Source organism: Lutra lutra, chromosome 7 (assembly GCF_902655055.1).
Source record: "Lutra lutra chromosome 7, mLutLut1.2, whole genome shotgun sequence".
Lineage (NCBI taxonomy): Eukaryota > Metazoa > Chordata > Mammalia > Carnivora > Mustelidae > Lutra > Lutra lutra.
This window is the reverse complement of record NC_062284.1, coordinates 86,759,082-86,783,386: the sequence shown is the minus strand read 5'-3', so window position 1 is coordinate 86,783,386 and position 24,305 is coordinate 86,759,082. Positions and strand designations below refer to the sequence as shown.

Genomic DNA, 24,305 nt, shown 5'->3' with positions numbered 1-24,305 from the left:
TAAGCTAAGAGTCTTCCATCTTTAAAGAAAACTACTGAACTGCTTAAAAAAAAAAAAAAAAATGAATTCCCTGGAAGAAACTAATTAGAATATGTACTCCCAAGTCAACTATTCCTTGTTTTGTCACAAATATTATTACTTATTTACTGGATCAAAATTAAAGTGAATCCTACTGGTTTATGTTCTCTATTCTATCCCATACAATATTCTCCAGCACAATTCCCATGCAGGTGAGATACAGACCATTACACAATAGCTAATGAAATACATATCAGACATCCAGCTTTTTAAAAACAATTTAAACTACTTTTTTTAAACTATAAACTTTTTTAAACCACAGAATGAAAGAGAAAGAAGATGGTAAGTAACCAGAAAGCTTGATTCCTCCAAAGGAACAGTTAGACAACAAAAATTAGAAAAGAAATTAATACACAGAGAAAAGAGACATTGTTGATTATGCAAGATCAGAATGCTCTGAAAAAGGAATAAAAACGAGATAAACATTTTTAGAGAATAAAAATACCATTGGCTAAGTTAAAAGTTAACAGAAGAAAGACTCAACAGCACAAGTGAATGTACCTAATGCCACTGAACTGTATACTTAAAAATGGTTAAATTGGTAAACTTTGTTATACATTTTACAACTTAAAAAAATGAATATATGGGCTTTCATGCAACTTGTTAAATGGGAAAATATTTCCAAGAAAAGCTCCTCTTAGCCAATAGCTATGGTGAAAACTTTGTATCTATAGACAACTTATTTTTATTCTTGGAAATGGAAAACTTAAAAGCAATAATGGGAAGGTAGACTTATACAAGTAAATGTTTCAAATTTATTTGACCAAACAAACAAACAAAAAAGAAAATTTGAAATGAAGTTGAGAAAATTTCTAAACCACATAACAGAAAGTTAAAGATTTAGAAAATATAGAGAAAAATATGGAAGAATCAGCTGGCAATGAGAAAACCAAAAAGAGACATCAGAAAGAAAGAAAAAAGAAAGGAGGCGAGCAAACTAACAAATAATCTTAAGGAGCATTTCTCGGATACAACAGCAAGAATCTTAAGACTGGAAGCATTTATAAGAACAGAGTGCAATAAATTAAAGAAGATCCACTCTCAGACCCCTCCTCAGGAGACTTCAGAATACCAAGGTAAAAAAGTTTAATATCTCCCAGGAGAAAAAGTCTACAAAGTAAGACTAATTTAAATCGTTCTGGGATCAGTTACTCTGGGAGCAGAAAAAGAGAAGAGTAATATCTTGAAAGTTTTGAAGGAATGTAATTTTCAAATCTGAATTCCATGCTCAGAAAACTCCTCTACCATCTACACTTTGTTCACAAGTTACTTGTAGTGGGAACAAAGCCAGAAAGAAGACACGAGATCCCGAAATAGTGAGACCAAGACCACTGGAGCAGCAGAGAGAAATCCTAAGACGAGCTGTGCAGGACTCCAGAGAGCCGCCAACAGGGCCATTAGAACAGGAGGGACAGAGGGCTCTGGTGAAAAAGGGAAATACATGAAACACAAAGTAAGGGTGACAAGATGGAAAAAGCTGAAATAATAAAGCACAAGGTCCAAGAAAAAGAAAGATAATCAGAAATTTGAGACAAGATAAAACAACTGTATAAGAAAGTCATGGCTCAAGTAAGAAAGAAACACAAAATACAGTATGATTTTAAGTAGTTGATGGAGTGAAAAAAAATCCTTTTGTCTTGATCCAAAACATTCTTCTCCTTTGGCACACGGGTTGACAAATTCAATCCTAAGGAAAGGAACTGTAATTCCTGAACCGTACATCGCCAACACAGTCAATTTCAAATAGGAAAAATTATAAATCTTAATAGTAGTCTGTACATAAAGAATAATTTCATTAAGGACATATGGAAAAAAGAAAACAAAATTCAAAATTCAAATTCTTTACCTTCATTTAACTTGCTGAATACTATTTAAGACAATTCGAACAATAAGAATTCTTTACAGATCTATGAATTTGCTATTTCAATGTTTTCCAGAAGCCTATATTTACTTGGTGTTTATACTGATAAACATAATTATTTAAAATATAATCTGAGTGTATGTATGCCTTACTTGAGTATTTTAACAATTCTATGAATTATCTCTGCCAAAGATTTCTTCTATTTTTTTTAAATTGGTAACATTAGTTGCAGAAGCCATTGATAGGGAGATGAAAAGAAAATGTAATAAAGCTATTGATTCTTAGACATGACTTTAATATGGCCAAAATTTCAGCAACCAGTCTGATCAAGTACTGATATATGCAATGTCAAAAACATTCCCCAGGTGGCAGAAGGAAGAATACAATCTTGTGGTATTCCCCTTGTTGTTGGCATATAGCAGAAATTATTTTAAGGTAGTCTTTGAGAATGTCTGTGGTATAAGAGTTATGTAAAGATATAAACCTAAAGAACTTAAACTTGAAGGCATAAAGGAACGTGTCTGTCATGGAATTGGAACAACTATTAATGAATGCAAAACCTCTAAGTGATCTTCATGCATGTGAAAGAGTCAGCAGAATACTGATTTTGCAGTTTGAGAGCCTGTTGTTCTTTTAGTATAATTAACAGTATACAGGAAGGCTTTCAGTTTTCTAAGTTCCCTTTAGGAACATTTTTCCCCCTTCCGCTCTCTCGCTTAACCCCACCCCACTGACTTTAAAAGGTGGCAGCACAGCATATAATATTAACTTCCTTGTAAAGATTTTAAGACTATTTAATATTTAAGGAATACAGTGAACTATAAAACTTTGAAAGCTGCTAATGACTTTGCTAGTTACTATTAGTAAGTATTTACTGGCAAATATAACAATCTTTAAGAAAGCTAATACAGTTTAGTCAAATCAGAAGACCTTTGCTATATATTAGAACTTATTTATAAATATATCAGTCAAAACAAAAATAATTTCCTACCAGTGACACTGTGGGCACATTGTAAATAAATTGCTACAATGCTAGAACTCAGATGACTTTCGAACTAAGTAGCATATACAAGACCCCTTGCTTCACATTCTCGTTTCAGAAAACATGCTGACTTTCACAATGATACTTTTCCAGTCTTGTGTTTGGCACACAGTGGCTATTACTACTATTGCTAGAGTATGGCAACTATTCCTCTTCAAAAGGAAGGTTAGTAAGGACTGAAGAATTCTAAGAGACAGAACATAACTGGGGCTTTTCTTCTGGTGAGTCATTGAAATAGTATCACAAAACATAAAAGCTTCTAAGAAAAGCATTTTTCTTCTGTTGATCAAATTTGTTTTGTTTTTAACAAAACAGTTTGCAGCTATGTGATAAGGGAGGTATTTATAATATAGTCTATTCCTTTAAGAATAAAATTAGCCACCAGGAGTCCTTTTTGCTTCCACTCTTGTTCTGCTGTGTCAAGAGTAACCTTACCTCTTTAGTTCAGCCCATCGACATTAATCACTATCTGCCTGTACACTGAAGATCAGCACCAGTATCCTCTAACTTCTTTGAGCAAAATAAAGTCACATTATAACTATGTTAATAAAAAAAGAGAGCTCACTGGAATTAAATATTAGGATAAATGAATATGTCATGTTGACTCTAGCTGCCAGTGGGACCAAAATGCAAATCAGCAGCATCAACAAATAGTATTAAATTATCTACAGACATATATGATTATTCTGCCTCTTGTTACTCTATTTAACATGTTCTTATTCTTGTAGTTCCTAATATATACAAATGCAGTGACACAAAGAAATATCTATAAAAATATCATGCACTTCAGTGCCAGGTGAGGAATATGGAAGCTATGACTGGAAAGCTACCCAGACTGACAGTGCAATGAGGGAACCAGAATATCTTATTGAAGTGAAACTAAGGAATTTGTATAGCCTTTTAAATGTGTGATAAGCAGGGCACCTGGGTGGCTCAGTGGGTTAAAGCCTCTGCCTTCGGCTCAGGTCATGATCCCAGGGTCCTGGGATCGAGTCCCGCATTGGGCTCTCTGCTCAGCGGGGAGCCTGCTTCCTCCTCTCTCTCTCTGCCTGCCTCTCTGCCGACTTGTGATCTCTGCCTGTCAAATAAATAAGTAAAAAATCTTAAAAATTAAAAAAAAAGTAAAAGTGTGATAAGCATCTCTCACTGAGGCCAGAACCAGAAAACAGAACTAGAATCTAATTATTTTATTTATCATAAAAATGATTATTTAGCACCTACTGTATGCTGGATAGTATATTAGATATTGGGGAAAAAATTCAATTAGATGAAGTCCCTGTTAATTTTTGTGAATGATTTGAGGTAAGAGTTAAAATTAATTTTTCATAAATAGCTATACCGTTTTTCTATTACTGCTTGTTGAATAGGTTTTACTTTCCCTATGAATTGCTTTGCCCTTGTTGAAAATAAAACAGACCATATATGTGTGAGAATCTTTTTTAATCCGATGATATACATGGTCCTTTCACATTACTAGTATCTTGGTATTTGTGATTTTATGGACTACATCTTGAAATCAGGTGGTAATTTTCTTCCAACTGTTTCTTTTGTAAAGTTGCACTGGGAATTCCAAATCAATTGCGTCTTTATGTAAAATTTAGAATCAGCTTTTCAATGTCTATAATAAAGAGTGATGTAACTTTTATCATAATGTTAAATCTATAGATCAATTTGGAGAGAATGAATACTTTAGCAATATGTGAGACTTAGAAAAGTCTTCCCATTGATGAGCATTGTGTATTTCTCCATTTACTTAGGTCTTCCATAATAATTTCCAGCAATATTTTGTAGTTTTCCAGGGTACAAGGTTAAACTCATCCTCAAGTTTTTCTTAATTTTGGATGTGACCATAAGAGCAACTGAATTTTTTTATCTCATTTTCCAAATGTCTGTTACTAATAGATAAAAATGCTATCGATTTTTGTATAATGACCTGAATTGAGTTATTCTAGTAGCTTTTTTGAAGATTCCTTAGGATTAGCTATACAGAGAATTATATTGACTATAAATTCAGGCAGCTCTATTTGCTTTTAGTTTTCAATAATTATGACTTCCTGTAGGAAGCTGAACTGAAGTGGCAGTTGGACATCCTTGCCTTGTTCCTAAGCTTAAATTTGCCCCCAGATGTTCTTCATCAAACTGAGCAACTGAAATGTGTTTTGAATTTTATTACAAGCTTCTTCTGTACCCATTGAGATGCTTGTTTGTTTCTTCTCTTTTATATTAACATAGTGAATTACACTGATTTTTAAGTGTTAAACCAAATCTGCCCTACGACTTGGTCATAACGCAGTATCCTTTTTATATATTCTTGGAATAGATTTCTTAGCTTTGGTTGAGAATTTTTTTTGAGTCTGTGTTCCTGAGGGATGTTTCTTTGTAATTTTTGTTTCTTGTAATACCTTTGCCTGGTATAAAATCAACCTTATTAACTAAGTTAGGAAGTATTCCTTCCTCCTCTATTTTCTGGGGAGATTGTGTTGGTTGTTACTGTGCTCCTTAAATGGTTAACAAAATTCACAAGAAGCAACTTAATAATACAGTCTTCTCATCGATGACCATGACATGTTTTTCTATTTACTTTGATTTTCTTTAATTTAACAATATATTATAGTTTTCGAAGTGTAAACTTGGCACTTATTGTTAAGATGGCAAGACTCCTCAAATTTATTTACAGACTCGGCATAATTCCCATCAGAATCCTAGCTGTCTTCTTTGTGGAATTACTTATGGAATTGCAAGGGACCCAGAATAGCAAAAACAATCTTGAAAAAGAACAAAGTAGGCAGCTAACTTACTACAAAGTATATTAATTGAAACAGTGTGGTAGTAGCATAAGGATAGGCATCTAAATAAATGGAATAGAACGGAGAGTCTAGAAATAAGCCCATGCCTGATAAAAAAAGAAATGGAAACTCTGAACAGCCCTATATCCATTAAAGAAATTGAATTCATAATTTAAAACATTAGTCAAAGAAACTCCAGGTGCTGGAAGTTAAAGGTAATTCTGGTGAGAAAGCAGACAGGCAAAACATGTCTTTGGAAACTGGAAGAAAGGTGACCTTGCTTTAAAGTGCTAAACAACATGGATGAATTGTTCTAGTGCTCTGTGGAAAGCAGAAATTGTAAATGATCAACTTAGATATTTAATGGAAGAGATTTCGAATAAGCAAAGTATTGAAAGTGCCATCGGGTTTCTTCTTGCTCCTTACAGTAAAATGTGAGACGAGAAAGATAAATTAAACAAATTTTTAAGCAAAAAGGAACTGAAGGAAGATTTGGATAAATCTCAGCTTATCCATATTGCAAAAACTGGGAAACTAAGAGAGAACACTATGAGGAGAGAGCAACCCCATAAAGAGAGTATGGGTGTGACCCATGGATCTAATCAGTCATCTCTACAGAAGCTAGAAATAGACCTGGGGTTGTACCAGGAGATATGTTTCCAGCTTGGACTAAAGTGGACAGAGACAGGACAAAATGAAATCAGTTTGTTGGATTTCTGGGATCTACAGGATGAGACAATAGAGATACCCATCCTGCTATACCCATGTGTCATCCTTCAAGAAAGAGAATGGCCCTGAAGGTGGCTCAGGGATCCACAGGGTAGCTACTCTCAGCACAGGCCCAATGGGCAAGGCTGTCTCCTCCTTGGTTTCAGGGCAGGGGTGCTGCCCAGAGCCAGTGGGTGACTGCTAACCTGTGGGCCTGGAACGTGATGCTGCTACCTCAATGGGCCCAGCAGATAGAACATTGAGCCTACGAGGATTATCCTACAGCCTTAAAATCTGATGAGTTGGATGGTTTTGGACTTGAGTGGGAACTGTGACCCTTTCTTCTTCCTGATTTCTCCCTTTTGGAATGGAAAGGTCTATCCCATGGCTGTCCCAGCACTGTATTTTGGAAGCAGATAACTTATCTAGTTTCACAGTTTCACAGCTGGAGGGGCATTCTACCTCAGAATGACTCATACCTCAAGTTTTATGCATGCTTGATTTAGATGAGACTTAGGACTTGGAGGGGATACAATAGCGGGTTAAGACTTTTGGGCTGTCGGATTTGTGGTGAATGTATTTTACATCTGAGGAGGACATGAATTTTGGAGTGTTCTGGACTGAACTGTGTTTCCCCAACCCAATTCACATTGAAGCCCTAACTCCTGGTACCTCAGAACGTGACTGTTTTTGGAGAGAGGGCATTAATGAAGTAATTAAGTTAAACTGAGGGTATCAGTGTAGGCCCTAATTCAACCTGACCGCTCACTTTATAAGAACAGTTGAAGACACATGGAGAGAGACATGAGGGGGATAGGTATACACAGAGGAAAGGCCATGCTGCAACACAGAAAGAAGGTAGCCATCTCCAAATCAAGGAGAAAGATCTGACGAGAAACTAGACATCTTGCTGACACCTTGATCTTGAACTTCCAGTCTCCAAAACTGAGAAAATAAATTTCTATTATTTAAGCCACCTGGTCTCAGGTATTTTGTTATGTCAGCCTTAGCAAACTAACGAAGTATATTCCATTTCTTGATTTTCAGATGTTAATCCAACTTTACATTGTTGGGACAAACCCTGTTTGATCATGGTAAATAATTCTTTTTCTATGTTGTTGGGTTAAGTTTGCTAGTGTTTTGGGTGTGTGTGTGTGTGTGTGTGTGTGTGCTTAAGAATAAACATAACAGGGTGCCTGGGTGGCTCAGTGGGTTAAGCCGCTGCCTTCGGCTCAGGTCATGATCTCAGGTTCCTGGGATCGAGTCCCACATCGGGCTCTCTGCTCAGCAGGGAGCCTGCTTCCCTCTCTCTCTCTCTGCCTGCCTCTCTGCCTACTTGTGAACTCTGTCAAATAAATAAATAAAATCTTAAAAAAAAAAAGAATAAACATAACATAAAATATACTTTAGTGACACTTAGTATATTCATAATGTTATACAACTATCATCAATATTTAGTTCCAGAACATTTTCATCATCCACAAAGGAAACCCTATGTCCATTAAGTGGTCACTCCCCATTCCTCAGGACCTCCACCCCTGGAAACCACTAATCTGCTTTCTGTCTATGAGTTTGCTGATCCTAGATATTTCACATTAAAAAAAAAAATCACGCAAAATGCACATCTGTCTCTGGCTTCTTTCATTTAGCATGTTCATCCATGTTGTAGCATGTATCAGTATGTCATTCCTTTCTATGGTTGAAAAATAGTCTGTTGTGTGGATATATCATATTCTATTTATGTATTCATTAGTTGATGGACATTTTGACTTTTTCCACTTTTTGGCTATTGTGAATAATTCTGTTATGAACATTAGTATACAAGTTTTTGTTTGAATACCTGTTTAGAATGAAATGGAATTGCTGGGTAATATGTTAATTTCCAAGACGCTGTATCTGTAGGGAATGCAGGATCAAATTTAAACACATGCTAGCTTTCAAATTCCTGCAACCTCCTCTCAATTCCATAACGTAACACATTATATGCATTACAATTTTTTCACTTTTGTTTATTCTGTTCTTGCAGACTAGAATGCTCTTCCTTCTCCTCCTCTCTATCAGAATCCTGTTTGTTCATACTTCAATTCCCAAGCATTTCCTAAAACACTATCTATTTCAGTCTGTAATAATTTCTCCCTTCTGTGAGACTGCACAGTCCTTAGTATACAGTAGGCTCTTGATAAATTCATATTAAACTAACATGGCTATTTGGCTAACGGTTATTTCTAGTATGATTAATGTTACGTTAGTGATTGTGCTAGAGCAGTGATAATACAATACTACAACATGCAAATAAAATAAATGATTATGTGGATAAAATTACTTTCAGGCACAGTATTTACCTTCTGTAGTCTGACATACGATATAATGCTAGAGCTTAAAGGTTCTAAAAAAACTCAGAGGTAGTCTATTTATAAATCCAGACACTGACTGCGGTTGTAATTTGTATAGTTCGGTTGAACACAGACAAAGACCGTTAAACTCCAAAGCAGGTCAGATTCTTTCACCGTTTTAACTTGTCTTTAACGTGGCCTGAGAGGTGTGTTTAATGTGACAAACATATCAAGCACATCCAAATCAAGAAAATAATGCTGAAGTACCAGTTTAGCCTCAGCTAAACTCAGTATTTCTGAGAGAGGCGGGGCTGGGGGAAGCTGTCCAGTAGATAAGTAAAAGGCCCAAGTATTAGATGGGTCAGGTAATAATTTAACTTCTGTTACTGGCCCTGATGTGACCCAGGGTAAGTTCACGGCTCTGTGCTTCAGTTTCCTCATCTGTGAAAAGGGATAATACCTCACACGGAATGTTGAAGGGATTAAAGAAGATAACATATGTACCAAACTCCAAGATAAAAGATAGAAAAATAGATTTAAAATTACATATTTATTATTTTCTGGGGTAGTTTTTTATTTTTTTTTTAAAGATTTTATTTATCTGAGAGAGAGAAAGAGAGATAATGACAGAGAGTACAAGCAGGGAGTGGGGAGAGGGAGAAGCAGGCTTCCACCAAGCAGGGAGCCTGAAGAGGGCTTTGACCCCAGGACCCTGAGATCATGATCTGAGCCAAAGGCAGATACCCAACTGACTGAGCCACCCAGGCAACCCTGGGGCAGATGCTTTAATAGAAAACATTGGGAGAAATGGTATATTTTGAATGTGAACTCTATAAAAATATTTTTAATAAGGTAGAAGAAAAACAAAAAATTATTAATTTTCTAATTCTCAATAGATTTCTCACCATTAAAATGTTCCTGTGTGAAGAAACAACTCCCAAAAACAAACTGTTCATTAAAAAAAAGAGGCAAATCTAAGTTCAAGCACATCATTTTGACTAAGTATTTTCTTAAAGTATCCCACAACAAGGAAAAAACAAGACCTCTAACTCCAGTGAAAACTTTTTCCTAAAGAAAAACCAAACAATTCCATATTACAGTCACAATATTGTATCTTGAGCCAAAAAATACTAAAAAAAAAAAAAAGTGGAAATGTATTAACAAAATTTCAAAGAAAAGTGAATGACAACTCAATATAAACTCAGCATGGGGATTATAATAGCAATGGTTCACATTTATTAAATACCTAAGCCTGCACCCAGCAACTGTACAAAGCATTTGGCATGCATTATTTCTCAAAAATAATATGAGGCAGGTAATATTGCAATTCCAATTTTACAGGTCAGGAACTTGAGGCTCAAACAAGTTAATTACCTGCCAAAGGTCACTTAGAATCTATACCATCTGCTTTACTATAATGTCAGCTCTGAATTAAAACACTATATAGTACAAAAAAATGCAAAATAAACATGTAACAAATAAAACAATAAACAAAGATCCAATTAAATCAGATTTAGACTAAATGAAGTTTTCTTCATATGAATTATAATTCAAGTCTATTTGTCACCTTTTCATCATGTTACTAATTATAAATAAAAAGAAGTGGCTATTAAAAATCATGTCAGGACACAAAAGACTAATACTACTTGACTCCTTGGTTTAACTTTAGTTTTCAGGTAACAGAGCAGAAAAACTAGATAAATGGTTTTTTCAATTCTGAATCATATACAACAAAACAAATTAAAAAAAGTGAAATCAAACCAAACAAAATCAGAAAACTTCCATAGCTCAATTATGAACCAGTGGTGTAGAGTATCCAACTTTCAGAACAAAATCTCAATTTTCACATTTTTTCATATAAACAAAGTTTCAGAAAATTTTCATTTTTTTTGGAACAGCTGGCCTAGCTCTATAGGACATCTAAACTTTCCACGGATTAATGTACATTAAAATATTTATCAGATCAATAATGTCAGTAACACTAAAGAAAATCCCTAGCATGATTGTTTCATGTAGTAACAAGTATTGCTTATTTCTGACCTAATGAGAAGCAGTTATTTGGGAAGTGACTGGAAGTATATTAACAGAATACTGACAATCATAAAATAAAACCCTTCCAGGCCCAAAGGAAACAAGATATACGGTACAACACTTAAAACTTAACAACTAAGCAGAATAGTAAACTATAATAATAAACTCAGGCGTTTCATAAATATCTGAGTTTAGAATTATAAGATATAATATTTTATATAATTTATAATACTATAATTATAATTATATTATAATATTTTTATATTGACCTGAGTTTATAAAACAATTTTTTTTTGTTTTGTTTGGAATAATGGGAAAAACATTCAAGTAAGCCTATGTGAACCTTTGCAAACATTTGGAACACCAATTTAAACCTCAGAGAAAAACTAGTCTGTGATTTAACGAGTGAAAACTCGAGCTACTTCGTATATAATTGAGACTGGATATTTACACATTTAAATGCCTAACTGCAGGTAAACATTTGTCCTTTTGGGAGAGGCCCAGGTGGAAAGGACCCAAGGCAAATGACAATAGTAAGTCCCGGATCTCGGCCTGGACTGCCAGTGCCACACAGTCTTAAAAAATACTGTGGGATCATCCTCATCCTCAGTCAACATTTACTGAGCTTTTTATGACAACAGTGGCATTAGAAGTCAAGAGTAGCTCCAAGATCTCAGTGTATTATGTCTTGTTCTATATATTATCAAATCATTATTTATTGTTTTCATGGTTAATGAATCAGAATGTTTCTGAGGAAATGTTTTCAATTATTAGCTATTATTTCCATTTGTCAAATATTTTAAACAAGTTTAGATGGAATAAAACTTGAAAAAAACTTAAAAAAAAGATTGAATAAAATTTTTAAAGTATCCTTTAAAGCATTAAGAGTGTCCTTTAAAGTTTCCTTTAAAGAATTAATAACATACATATATATGTCATGTATAGGAAGAGAAAAACATTTGTAATTCAAATATGCTAAATTAAGTCTAATTGTACTCAGTGAAGTCTTTTGAAATAGGAAGGAATTCTCTCCTTTCACTGTCAGTTCTGGCCATAGCTAATGTTCATAGGATTGTATTTTTTTTTTTTAAGATTTTATTTATTTATTTGACAGACAGAGATTACAAATAGGCAGAGAGGCAGGCAGAGAGAGAGGAGGAAGCAGGCTCCTGGCGGAGCAGAGAGCCCTATGCGGGGCTTGATCCCAGGACCCGGGATCACAACCTGAGCCAAAGGCAGAGGCTTTAACCCACTGAGCCACCTAGGCGCCCCAGGATTGGATTTTTTTTTAAAAAGGCACCTGTTTTCTTACTAACCTGCCATGGGCCCCTGCTGCTACCAAGTGGCAAGAGAATGTTTCAGTCAATACATTTTTAAAAGTTGGTAGTTTTTCAATTTAACATATTATTCTTTTAAAAGTGTTTGAATTTCTGCAATGTAAAGTACTTGAAAAATAGTTTGAAATATTTGGCAAACTTAAAACACAAGTGAGGTTATCATTTATAGAAACGTATTCCATAATGTAGATTCATAATGAAATCATAATGAATCTGCTTTGGATTTTCATTCCATTATATATCTTATCTTTTTGTAAAGCAAACCACTAATAACATCTATTAAAGAAAATGAATTCCTGTCACACACACACATATGTGGGCATTATAGATCTAGGTTTTAGAGATGGTTATTTATTTCTAGGTATGAAATTTATATTGTTTAGGTTATGGATAAAGGTGTTTTCTTTAATTAAATTCATTTTTTATGTAAAAGTAATGCTTACTCATAAAAGCTTCAAATACTTTATTAGGGCATGAAATGCAATGTAAAATTTCCTCTTCTCTCACTTACCAGATAATAAATTTGTTACACTTAGTCCCATTTCCTGGATAACCTGCTGTTAAGTTTCTAACATATTACTATGTTTACACATACATTCATATGTTCAGAAAACTTCTATTGACCATTAAAGATATGCTAAGAACTGATTCAGGTGTAAGATACAGTGGTAAGCACACAAAATCCCTGTCTTTGCAGAATTTAATTTCTAGAAGACCATCCACAAAGAGAGTATGGGGTCATTTGTGATCGTCTATTACAAAGAAAATCAGTAGAGGGTAATGACATGATACAGAGAGGAAGTAGGCTCTTTTAGATGGTCAGGTACATTTATCATTATTTATTTTAAGATTTTATTTATTTGAGAGGGAGAGAATGAGAGAGAGAGAGAGAGAGAGCACAAGAGGGGCAAGGGTCAGAGGGAGAAGCAGACTCCTTGCTGAGCAGGGAGTCTAAAGTGGGACTGGATCCTGGGATTCCAGAATCATGACCTGAGCTGAAGGCAGACACTTAAGCAACTGAGCCACACAGGCACCCTGGTCAGGTACATTTAAACAGAAAGCCGAACAAAGTGAAGAAGAAGTCTTGCAGCATTTGGAGGGCAGATCACTTGAGGCAAAGAAAAAAGTCAAGGCTCTGAGAGGACAGTATTCTTAGAAGGTTTATGATAATAAGGGAACTATGGTAGCTACAGCAAGAGTAGAAACATGTTAATAAATGAGGTTAGAGAGGCAGCCAGGGGACAGTGCATTTGTAACAGGTGTACAAATACTCCTTTTATAAATAAGGAAGATTACAACATACATCTGGGGTCACAAACTTATATACTTATATGAATGAGGCAGATGATCTGAAATGCATGAAGTAGGCACGATGGGAAATACGGTGAAATAGAGAGTGTGTGCTCTTTTTAGAGAAAGTAGCTTCTACTTAGTCCCAGCTGATTGCTGAATGCACAGGTGTGGTGGTTAATTTTGTCAACTTGGCTAGGCTATGGTACCATACATTTGTTCAAACATCAATCTAGATGTTGCTATAAATTTTTTCTTTCTTTCTTCTTCTTTTTTATTTTTAACATATGATTATTATTTAAGTCAGTAGACTTTGAGGAAAGCAGATTACTCTTCATAATGTGATGGGTGCGGGGGAAGCTTGTCCAATGAGGTGAAGGCTTTAAGAAAAAGAAAGCGCTTCCCTGAGGAAGAAGGAATTCTGCATCTTCGGATTCATGACAGCAACATCAACTCTTCCCTGGCTCTCCAGACAGCCAGCTTACTTTGCATATTCTAGACAGGCCACCTTCTACAAATGCATGTGAATTCCTTCACATTAATCCTCTCCATGTATGTACACAGTTTCTTGGTTCTCTTGCTCTGGAGCACCCTGACTAATTAATACACATACCATGATATAATCATTAAAGGTCCCATGTTGGCAGATCTTCCAGTTTTTATTTTGACAATTAATTTAATATTTTAAGATAATGTACTGACTAAACAAAATATCCATAGGAAAGATTCTAACTTATTTTTTCACTGTAAGAAACAATATTGGAATGAACATGATATATGACATTGATATGTGATAATAATATTGCTTCTTCAGTTTTTAATTCTAAATTAAAAAAAAAAGTAAAATTCAAACAAATATTTCTAATAATAGTTTTCAAGTTTGAACATTGTTGGCCTGGGAAAAAATAAACTTTCTTGTCAGATAACATACTCTGTTACATGGAGACCCTGTTTTGCCCCACACAGATGCAGGTGACTAATCAAGATGTTGGACTAGGTCCATACTATTTCCAAATATTTAATTCATCATTGAATTCTAATTGTATGTATTATACACACACTACTATCCTAAAGAAACTTTTCATCGTAAGAAACTCAATCTAGTGTTAAATTCCATTGTTTATTCATTTGTTTGGCAAATATTTACTGAAGGCCTGGGTGTATATAAAGAATAGCAACCCTGGTAGAGGAATTAAGAGAAATAGTCATAAAACTATGATGTAAGTAAGCATGAGGTATGTGTTGTGAGAGCCATTGTGAAGAACTATTAGTTAATTAGTTAATTTTGGGTAAAATGAGATCATTTCTGGTTGAAAATATAAGAAAAAGATTAATAAAATAATTGGTATTTATATTGTGTTCCAAAAGCTCAATAAGAAGGTGATAGGCAGAGATGGAGTATTCCAGGGGGAATAGGGGACATACGGGAAAGCATTGGAATGGGGAATCGTGGGGTGTGTTCAGGAAATAGTGAATGGTTCATTTTGGGAGTGCAAATTATAGTCAATTCAGTACAACAAATATTGATTGGGTTCCTACCATGTGTGAGGCAGTGTATTGGCACTGGTGACCACTGACAGGAATGAAACCAGCAGGCAAAAAGATGATGGGTGAACAGTAATCCAGACATAGAGGAGGCAGAAATAACAAGGGTTCGTGAATGTTAGGTTACAGTTTGTAATTTATTGTATAGCTAACGTGGTATCATTAAATAGTGTTAATGTCTGAGTGAGAGGTTGAAAATAATGTTTCAGGAATCTTAAGAGGAGTAAGGAATGGAGACAAGTAGATGAAGTAGGAAGAAAAGCCTGGCCAGGAGATTGTACAAGCCTTATGTAAGGTAGGAACTGTGGGAAATAAGAAGGCAAAAGTAGTGGACACTGCAAGGAAAAGTGTAGCAGAATCTGGCCACTGATTACATTTGTGAGAAGGAACAAATGAAAGATTACCTATGCATGAGGCAACTGGCGCCTGTGGGGCTATAATAATGGTGATTCTGTGCCAAGATCAAGGGAAATACTACTTTTTTATCCAACAAACTCTAAAATTAAAATTTTCTTAAGCTAATAGAAATAATGTTAATAGATGGCAAACACCTGGAGAAAGCCCATTTTAACTCTGGGCCCTTTGATAACCACGATGATTAAATGACAAAATATTTTGTTAAATGCTCTTAAAAGATGAGTAAAGGTCATTTGGTTGAAAAACAAAGACCAGCAGAATTATACTTAATAAATTTTAGTTTTGCTTTTTAACTTATTGTTAGAATAAGGCCCAGCAAACAGTGAAAACTGACAATGCAAAAAATAGCCTTCTAGATTCAGTCACAGAAGCATAAAATATTTCACTAGAAATGGACTTCTACTAATTTCTTTTTGTAAAGATTTTATTTATTCTTTTGACAGAGATCACAAGTAGGCAGAGAGGCAGGCAAAGAGAGAGAGGATGGGAAGCAGGCTCCCCACTGAGCAGAGAGCAGGATTCGGGGATCGATCCCAGGACCCTGAGATCATGACCTGAGCCGAAGGCAGAGGCTTTAACCCACTGAGCCACCCAGGTGCCCCACTTTTACTAATTTAATAGTTGTCTTACATCTGAGTAAAGCAAAACTTTTAAAGTAATTTTATCAGTAGACTATTAATTTATTTTCTTGAACAGTGCTTTACAGTTTTCAAAAAACATCTAAATGTATTTTCTCACTGATTTTCACAGTAAGTAGGTCAGATATCCATTTACAGGTGAAGTAACTGACATTTAGAAATAACTTATTAAATGTCACAGTCTATAATTTAAGAGAAGGAAGGAAAGAATCTTTAATAACTATATTCCAAATCACTGGACATACAGAAAATACAAACCTTAAGGTTTTTTGTTTTTCAAACTTCGTTTTAATGTTCCTTTTGTTTTGCATCCAGAGCCACCAACAAATATGGTGGTTTGACTAGTAAAGGTGAAGCCAACTGTATGTTAAAAAGGCCCTGAAAACAGGTGCAACTTAATAGTATATGAAGACAGTTTTTGTGCCTTTTTTTTTTAAAGATTTTATTTTTAAGTAATCTCTACACCCAACATGGGGCTCGAACTGACAACCCTGAGATCAAGAGTTGCATGCTCTATTGACTGAGCCAGTGCCTCAACAGTTCTTGATTCTAAATAAAGAAACAAACAAACAAACATCACTAAACAAAAATTTAATCTACCTCATAGGAAAGGGTGACAAATTTCACAAATTGTTAGAATTAACTACAAAAGCCCCTAGTGTCAAAGTTAAAAAAATGAAACACAGGGGCGCCTGGATAGCTCAGTTATTAAGTGTTTGCCTTTCGCTCAGGCCATGATCCCAGGTCCTGGGATTGAGCCCTGCATCGAGCTCCCTGCTCAGTGGGAAGCCGGCTTCTCCCTCTCCCACTCCCCCTGCTTATGTTCCCTCTCTCACTGTGTCTCTGTCAAATAAATAAAATTAAATCTTAAACAACAACAACAACACCTGAAACACAGAAAGTTTGGGGCTTGCCTATGTTAAAAACAAATCTGATTAATGGCAAAAATGGAAGAATTCAGGTCTTTTGCTCTTTTTATTACTGCTTTAGCAGTATGGTTCTATAACACAGCTTCATGGATAGTTAATTCTTATCAAAAATACTATGTGACAAAATTTTTTATGTCATTGGGCAGTCCAATTAGCACAACTGATTAGAACGCTGAACAAATGCGATCAGGATCAAGTGTTCAACCCCTCTCATTGAGGGGTTGCATTGAGAAAAATGCCTGTCCTGGCTAGAGCCTGCCTGCCACAGTCATCGTCTTATCAATGCGTAGTTCTGAGAGTAGGTATGGTTCAAGGAACACTTATCATCACCACTAAAGAAACAAAACAAAAACACCAGATCTTAGTGACAGTCATGCTTTTGATTGCTAAGGGTGGCATATACACAGAGAAAAAATGTAACGAAGAAATAAAAGACTCATAGTAAATAAAATTTAGAAAAACAATGCAGAAAAAAAATAAAGAATTTCATTCTTTTTTTCAGTATATTTTACATGGGCTCTGTATTATGGCCTCTAAACTTTGAAATGTATATTACAAACCATTTAGTAGAGCTCACGTTTAGTCCAGTTTTCACTATGTCAAACATGTAAGTATTCTGCTAAGAAATGATTTTGATGATTAAGAAAATACCAGTACAATCATAGGAAACATACCACCTTAAAATACGGAGCATTCTATTCAATATTTTTGGTCTAAATGTGGAATGTAAATTCCACAGGTCCTGAAAGGCATCACAACTTCCCACACGGAATTACACAAATATAATATAAACTTAAAACATAAACTGCTGTTATTATAAATATTAAATCCTAGTTTTTACTGGCACTAAACAACAGGATCTAATTCTTATCTATACCTTGAACTTCCACTTTTTTAAGCAAAAGGAAACGTAAGGAAGTACTGGAAAATCAGCAAACACTGAAACTTAGGCATTCCCTCGATCAGAAAGAGGGTGTTATTATTATGCCTTCTGAACTGAGGAATGCAGCTCTGCAGGTTTGTAATAACAGGAAAGAAATCATTACTAAATACAAATTGAAACCTTACAAGTTTAAGATCATTCCCTGGTGAAGCTGTTTAGACAGAAACTAATGAAGCTGTTACAAATGAATTTAGCATTTAGCACAGCAATGAGGAGGCATTAATGCTTTACTAAAAACACTTTTAAAATAAGTGAAATTTGGGCACCTGGTGGCTCAGTCATTAAGCGTCTGCCTTGGCTCAGGTCACGATCTCGGGGTCCCAGGATTGAGCCCCACATCAGACTCTGGGCTCGGCGGGAAGCCTGCTTCTCCCTCTCCCACTACCCCTGCTTGTATTCCCTCTCTCTCTGTGTCAAATAAATAAATAAAACCTTAAAAAAAATAAGTGAAATTTATTTTAAGTCTTCCCATTGCTATTCCTTTGTTATGCCTCCTGCTTTAATAGGAAAGAGCTGTCAGTTATAATGTCTAGGTTTAGTATCTCTACCCAAGGACCTCATTGACCCTGTCCCTAAATGGGCCAAACAAAATGAAAGCCCAGCATTTCTCTTCTTAGTACTCAAAATCTTCTAAAACTCAAAGGACAACAGACAGAATAGAGAAGCTCAGAAAAATATAGTTCCATGTTCCTTATTTCCATACAGGGAAATGGAATGGTTATAGTAACAGTAGCTCTTAGTGCACATAACCCAGCAAAAGAAAATTATTTTTGGAAAGGAACTGAAAGAGAATAAGGTCCTTATCACTAACTGACAGAACTAAAGGAAAGGCAGAATGAAAGTCATCAGCATATTTTAATCTGCCCCTAAAACTGATAACTGATCATACACCCTCCCTGTCTTTGGCTGTTGAAAAGCTGAGAGCCAGACTTACTCTTGAGGTTTATTCATTCTTTTGCTGTTTTGTGGTATAAACATACAAGCTGTACTCAGACTTGCTCCTGACTCCAGCTTACTGTCCAATTTCTTTATCTTTCTTAGCTTATTTTTTCTTGGTTGTTGGTTAATAACTTTGTCTGACATGATAATACACACATTGTGCATACGTGTGTGTAAAATTGACTTGAATAACTGAAATGTACTTTTTCTCAAACTTTGCTACACAAAATTTATTATCTAGAAATTCTTTACACACAGAGATTACAGAATTAGTCTTGGTTTTCTTCACATAAAAATGGAACTTTATCCTATCCTCTATAACATAGGAAAGTGAGAAAGAAACTATCTCTATGAATACTCGTTGTGTTTCATGTATGGATTTGTAACCACCATCTATTCAAGTGACTAAGAAATACTGTTTACTTTCATTTGAATCAATTAAATCACAATTAAATCATGAGCTCCCATGAAATTTTAGCTTTGTTCTTTTGTAATTGCCGCACCTTTCCCAGAGTCTAATATCCCAGGGATTTACCCTATTCTATTTTAAATAAATTTCTGTATATCCTCACAGAATGTTCTTTGTACATTAAAAAAAAAAAAAAACTGTGGTAAAATAACCTAAAACTTACCATTTTAACCATTTTTAAGTGTACAATTCAGTGGCATGAAGTATACATTCACAGTGTTGTGCAACCATTACCACTATCTATTTCCAGAACATTTTTACCATCCCAAATAGAAACCTCTGTACATATTAAACCACAACTCTCCATTCTCTCCTCCCCTAGCCCCTGGAAACTCCCCCTGCCCCCTTCCTGCAGCCAGTGGTAACTCTATTCTACTTTCTGTGGCTATGAATTTACCTATTCTAGATACCTCTGCCTTATTCTACTTAGCATAATGCGTTTATTCATGTTGTAGCATGTATCAGAATTTCATCTTTTTTATGGCTGAATAATATTCCACTGTATGTATATAACATATTTTGTTCACGTATTTATCTATTGATGGGCACTTGGCTTGCTTTGTTTTCACCTTTTGGCTAATTTGAACAATACAGTACGGATACTGATGTGCAAGTATCTGTTTTTTTGAGTCCTTGCTTCCAGTTCTTTTAGGGTATATACCTATGTGTGGAATTGCTGGATCATGTGGGAACTTCATGTCTAATTTTGAGGAACTGCCAAACTGCTTTCCACAGCACATGCATCATTTTCTATCCCCATCAACAATGCATGAAAGTTCTCTGTACCTTTTTGATAGAAATGTGGGTCTTCTTATATTCAAAATATTGTATGTTTCCACTTCTATGAGGTATCTAGAAAGATGCAACTTTCCTCATAGACACACACATTCTCCTGCGCATCACACACCATACAGATTTCTTCGTTTGATATGATACATATAGCTGTTTATTTCAACATGCAGCTTTATCTCTCTACTTTTCAGTCATTTGGCATTAGTCATCGGCACTTACAGTGAGTACCCAGTATTTTCAGACAATATCCAAAATGGGTATTCAATACTTTAGTGTCATTAATCTTTCACTTCTTTCTACCTACTGACTCCCCTTGCTGCTCTCCATTTCATCTACTTTTTTTTAAACATAATTAAACAGATTTTTATTTATTTATTTGACAGATCACAAGTAGGCAGAGCGGCAGGCAGAGAGAGAGGAGGAAGCAGGCCCCCTGCAGAGCAGAGAGCCCGATGTAGGACTCGATCCCAGGACCCTGAGATAATGACCCAAGCCAAAGGCAGAGGCCCAACCCACTGAGCCACCCAGGTGCCCCATTCATCCACTTCTAAGGCAGTGTTTTTAATACTGTCAGTGCGGGGCGCCTGGGTGGCTCAGTGGGTTAAGCCTCTGCCTTCAGCTCAGGTCTTGATCTCAGGGTCCAGGGATGGAGCCCTGCATCGGGCTCTCTGCTCAGCGGGGAACCTGCTTCCCTCCCTCTCTCTCTCTGCCTGCTACTCTGCCTACTTGTGATCTCTCTCTCTGTGTCAAATAAATAAATAAAATCTTCAAAATTTGTTGAATGAATTATGAAAAAAAAATACGGTCAGTGCTCAGGACTGAGTGCTTCACCTCTGAGATCTTAAACAGCAACATTCCGCTTTCTGCCTACAACCTCTGATCCTTTTAGCTCTTGAATTTTCTAATTCCCACTGCCTTTGCTCTTTGATCTCAAGATTTAGGGTTTCTTGATTCCTTCTTTTTCTCTCTTGGTATACATGTTTTTCAGTTTTATTTCCTGCTCTATTTAGCTTAGACTATCATTCATCATTTAAACAACTTTTTGCTGGTTTACTTTCAACCACTCTCTTCTCCATCATTTCAGTCCAGCAAACTTGTAATCCTGGATCATTTCAATCCTCTCCCTTCTGTGCTACTACACAAGATAGTTGAACTCGTTAAGTTACGTAGCTGTACAAGCTGGAACTCATACTCCTCTGTAGCTTCTTTGCCCAGCTGGCTCTTCGGGACTGCGGGTCGTGTTCTTCTAGGCTTAATTCAGTTCTCTTTCCCCTTCCCTTCAGTAGCTACTCTTTCCCACTCCCTTTCAAAGCCTCCTGCCCTCTGCACTTTTCAAGTCCACAATGACCCTCACTTTACAGGAAAAAGTGAAACTCTTAATTGTGAACTGAAACTTATTTCTATCCCACAACTATTCTTATCTCCTTGAGTCCTGTCTGTGAGCCCAACGTGACCATCTTCCTGTTCAAGGAAAACGCTTTGGCAGATTCTAAATTCCACCTCTTCCTATTTCTGTAGGAACCCTGTTCCAGCCATAACAATTCTCTCCATTGGTTCTTTCCAACTAGTCATACGCAGCCTCAAATATCTGCCATTTTTCAAAAAGAAAAAAAAAAAAGTCTTTTGCCTATCTTCCTTTCTTCTCAGCTACCATTAACATCTTTCTTATTCAAGATTATTCTTCAAGGACCGCTCTATTGTCCAAATTACTATGCTCCTTGACCTCTAATCTTCAGTTCACAGAACACTGTCTTCTGTGTCCATTGCTTTGTTAAAATTACTTCTGTGAAGGTTACTAATGACCACCTAATTTCAATAAAAAGGACACTTTTTCTCCTTATCTTCCTAATCATTGAGCAACCTTTTTTTTTTTTTTTAAATCTCCTTTGGCTTCAGTAATATACATTTTGATTCTACTCCTACCTCACTGACATTGTTGTGTAAAAGTAAATTTATCTTAACGTTGGTTGAGCACTAACAATAAACTAAATACTGTGCTAAGAACTGTATATACTTAAAATAACTCTATGAGGTAGGTGCTATAATTCTAATTTCATAAAAAGGAAATGGTGTTGGAGAGGTTCATTTATGTAAGTCACAAAAGGCAGGGCTGTCTTCAGCGCAAATCCCAGTAGCTTTACAGCAATCCTAGCTCTTTTTTTTTTTTTTTTAAGCAGCAGTGACAAGGGTACATATAAAGTGTATCTTGGAGCCAACAATTGTTAACACTTTATCTAGAAGAGAATGTTTAACTCTGTTATATTCATGTAGATTAAGAAAGTCTTTGGAAAACAAGTATTTTAGCTTTACGATTTAAAAAAAATCTTTCAGTAATCTTCTGCAATTCAGTAAAAAGAAGGAGCATTAAGAACTGACATCAAGGTTTGTTTTTCAAGAAAAGAATGTCTGTTCATGCAAGATTACCATATGCTTCTCAGAATTACTGGACACTGTCACTTTATCAATAAGAATTTGCTCTTCTATCTCACAAGGATGGCAGGAGAAGGTTCCATGGAAACCCTCCCTTACCAATAGTGTGAAGCTACTTCATATTGCACTGCAAATATCCAAGGGCACAAATCACACAATATTCATTAAGTCTTAGTAGAGGGTTTAATATATGCCTCTATTATTCTACCGAGACCCTAATTCAATGTAGCTACCTGAAATGCATTTGTAAAGCAACATCCCTCAAACTTGAATACATGTGGGAATTTTTAGGGAACTTAAAACACACTGACAACCTAGTCCAGTCCTACCTCAGGAGACTGATGTAGTTGGCCTAGGAGGAGATGGGGATTAGGATTTTGAGAGGCTCCTCAGGTGCTTCTAATGCACAGCTATAGTTGAGAATCCATTGGTGTAAAGTATGGAGGAAGGATTGTCATATCCACTGTATAGTTACAAAAAGAAAAGGGTGAGTGGCTGGTATGTTTCATTAGCCAACAGGTTTCTGTTTACCCACATGATCACACACAGACATTGCTTCTAACTGCAGACAAATGATTCCCCAGTCAGTCATCAATCATATATACTTAATATTATATAACTGCACTAATTCCTAAGACTACTAGAACATGTACCGCAAACTGAGAGGATTAAAAGAGAAATTTAGGGGGCCTGGGTGGCTCAGTGGGTTAAGCCGCTGCCTTCAGCTCAGGTCATGGTCTCAGGGTCCTGGGATCGAGTCCCGCGTCGTGCTCTCTGCTCAGCAGGGAGCCTGCTTCCCTCTCTCTCTCTCTCTGTCTGCCTCTCTGTCTACTTGTGATCTCTCTCTGTCAAATAAATAAATAAAATCTTTAAAAAAAAAAAAAAAGAGAAATTTATTGTCTTACAGTTCTGGAACCTACAAGTCCAAAATCAAGGTGTTGGCTGGGCTATGCTCTCTTTGATGGCTATAGGTGAGAATCCTCTGAGGCCTCTTCTCCATTTTGGTGTTTACTGCCAATCTTTGGCATTAATTGCCTTGTGGATGCCAGGCACAAAGTTGTCTTCTCCCTGTGTCTTTCTATAGACTTCCTCTATGTGTGCGTCTCTGTGTCGAAATTTCTCCTTGTTACAGAACATCAATCATACTAGGTTAGAGCCCATGCTAATGACCCAATTTTGCTTGGTTGCCTCTCTAAAGGATTTACTTCCAAATGGTCACATTCTGAGATTCTAGGGGTTATGACTTCAACATATCTTTTTTGAGGGACAGAATTCAACTCATAATAATAAACCAACTACAATATGCCAGTAACATTGCTTTAAAGCAGGCATTCTCAACTTGGGATGAGAAAAAAAAATTCAACTTTATTTTTCACTCTTGTGTGAACTGTATTTCTTACAATTATGAACACAGGCAACAAACTATAGCAGTTCTGTGTAGCAGTTCTTGAAAATTTGCACCCATTGGAACCACTGGTGTTTTCACATCACATTTCAGGGTTTGCAGTTATCCCAAAAATACCATTACAGTCATCACTACTTTGAAATTATAGTTAATAGACTTGCTGTTAGACATACTAATTTTATGTATTAATAATCATGTGTGAATATAGTAATATATCATGACATAATACTTTCATAACTATTTCAGTAAAACTGATTTTTATTTAATTGCATTTTTTGGTACTTAACAACATTATTCTGAGAAGGGGCAATATTAAAAGAAAATCTTTCAAT

The 24,305-nt window shown here is 35.8% G+C and overlaps 1 protein-coding gene across 11 annotated transcripts in view; it reads right to left on the bottom strand.

Annotated features, from left to right (window-relative positions):
- The window catches only part of MIPOL1 (mirror-image polydactyly 1), a 339,430-nt gene that overhangs the window by 102,755 nt on the left and 212,370 nt on the right, over positions 1-24,305 (bottom strand). Inside the window, exon 13 of one of the 11 annotated variants that reach the window (XM_047736323.1) lies at positions 23,463-23,691. The exons of the other annotated variants lie outside the window; for them this stretch is intronic. Coding sequence (XP_047592279.1) covers positions 23,577-23,691 — 115 coding nt within the window. The 3' untranslated portion in view covers positions 23,463-23,576. Of the gene's footprint in view, positions 1-23,462; positions 23,692-24,305 lie in introns of those variants that run through there. 11 annotated transcript variants of the gene reach the window in all.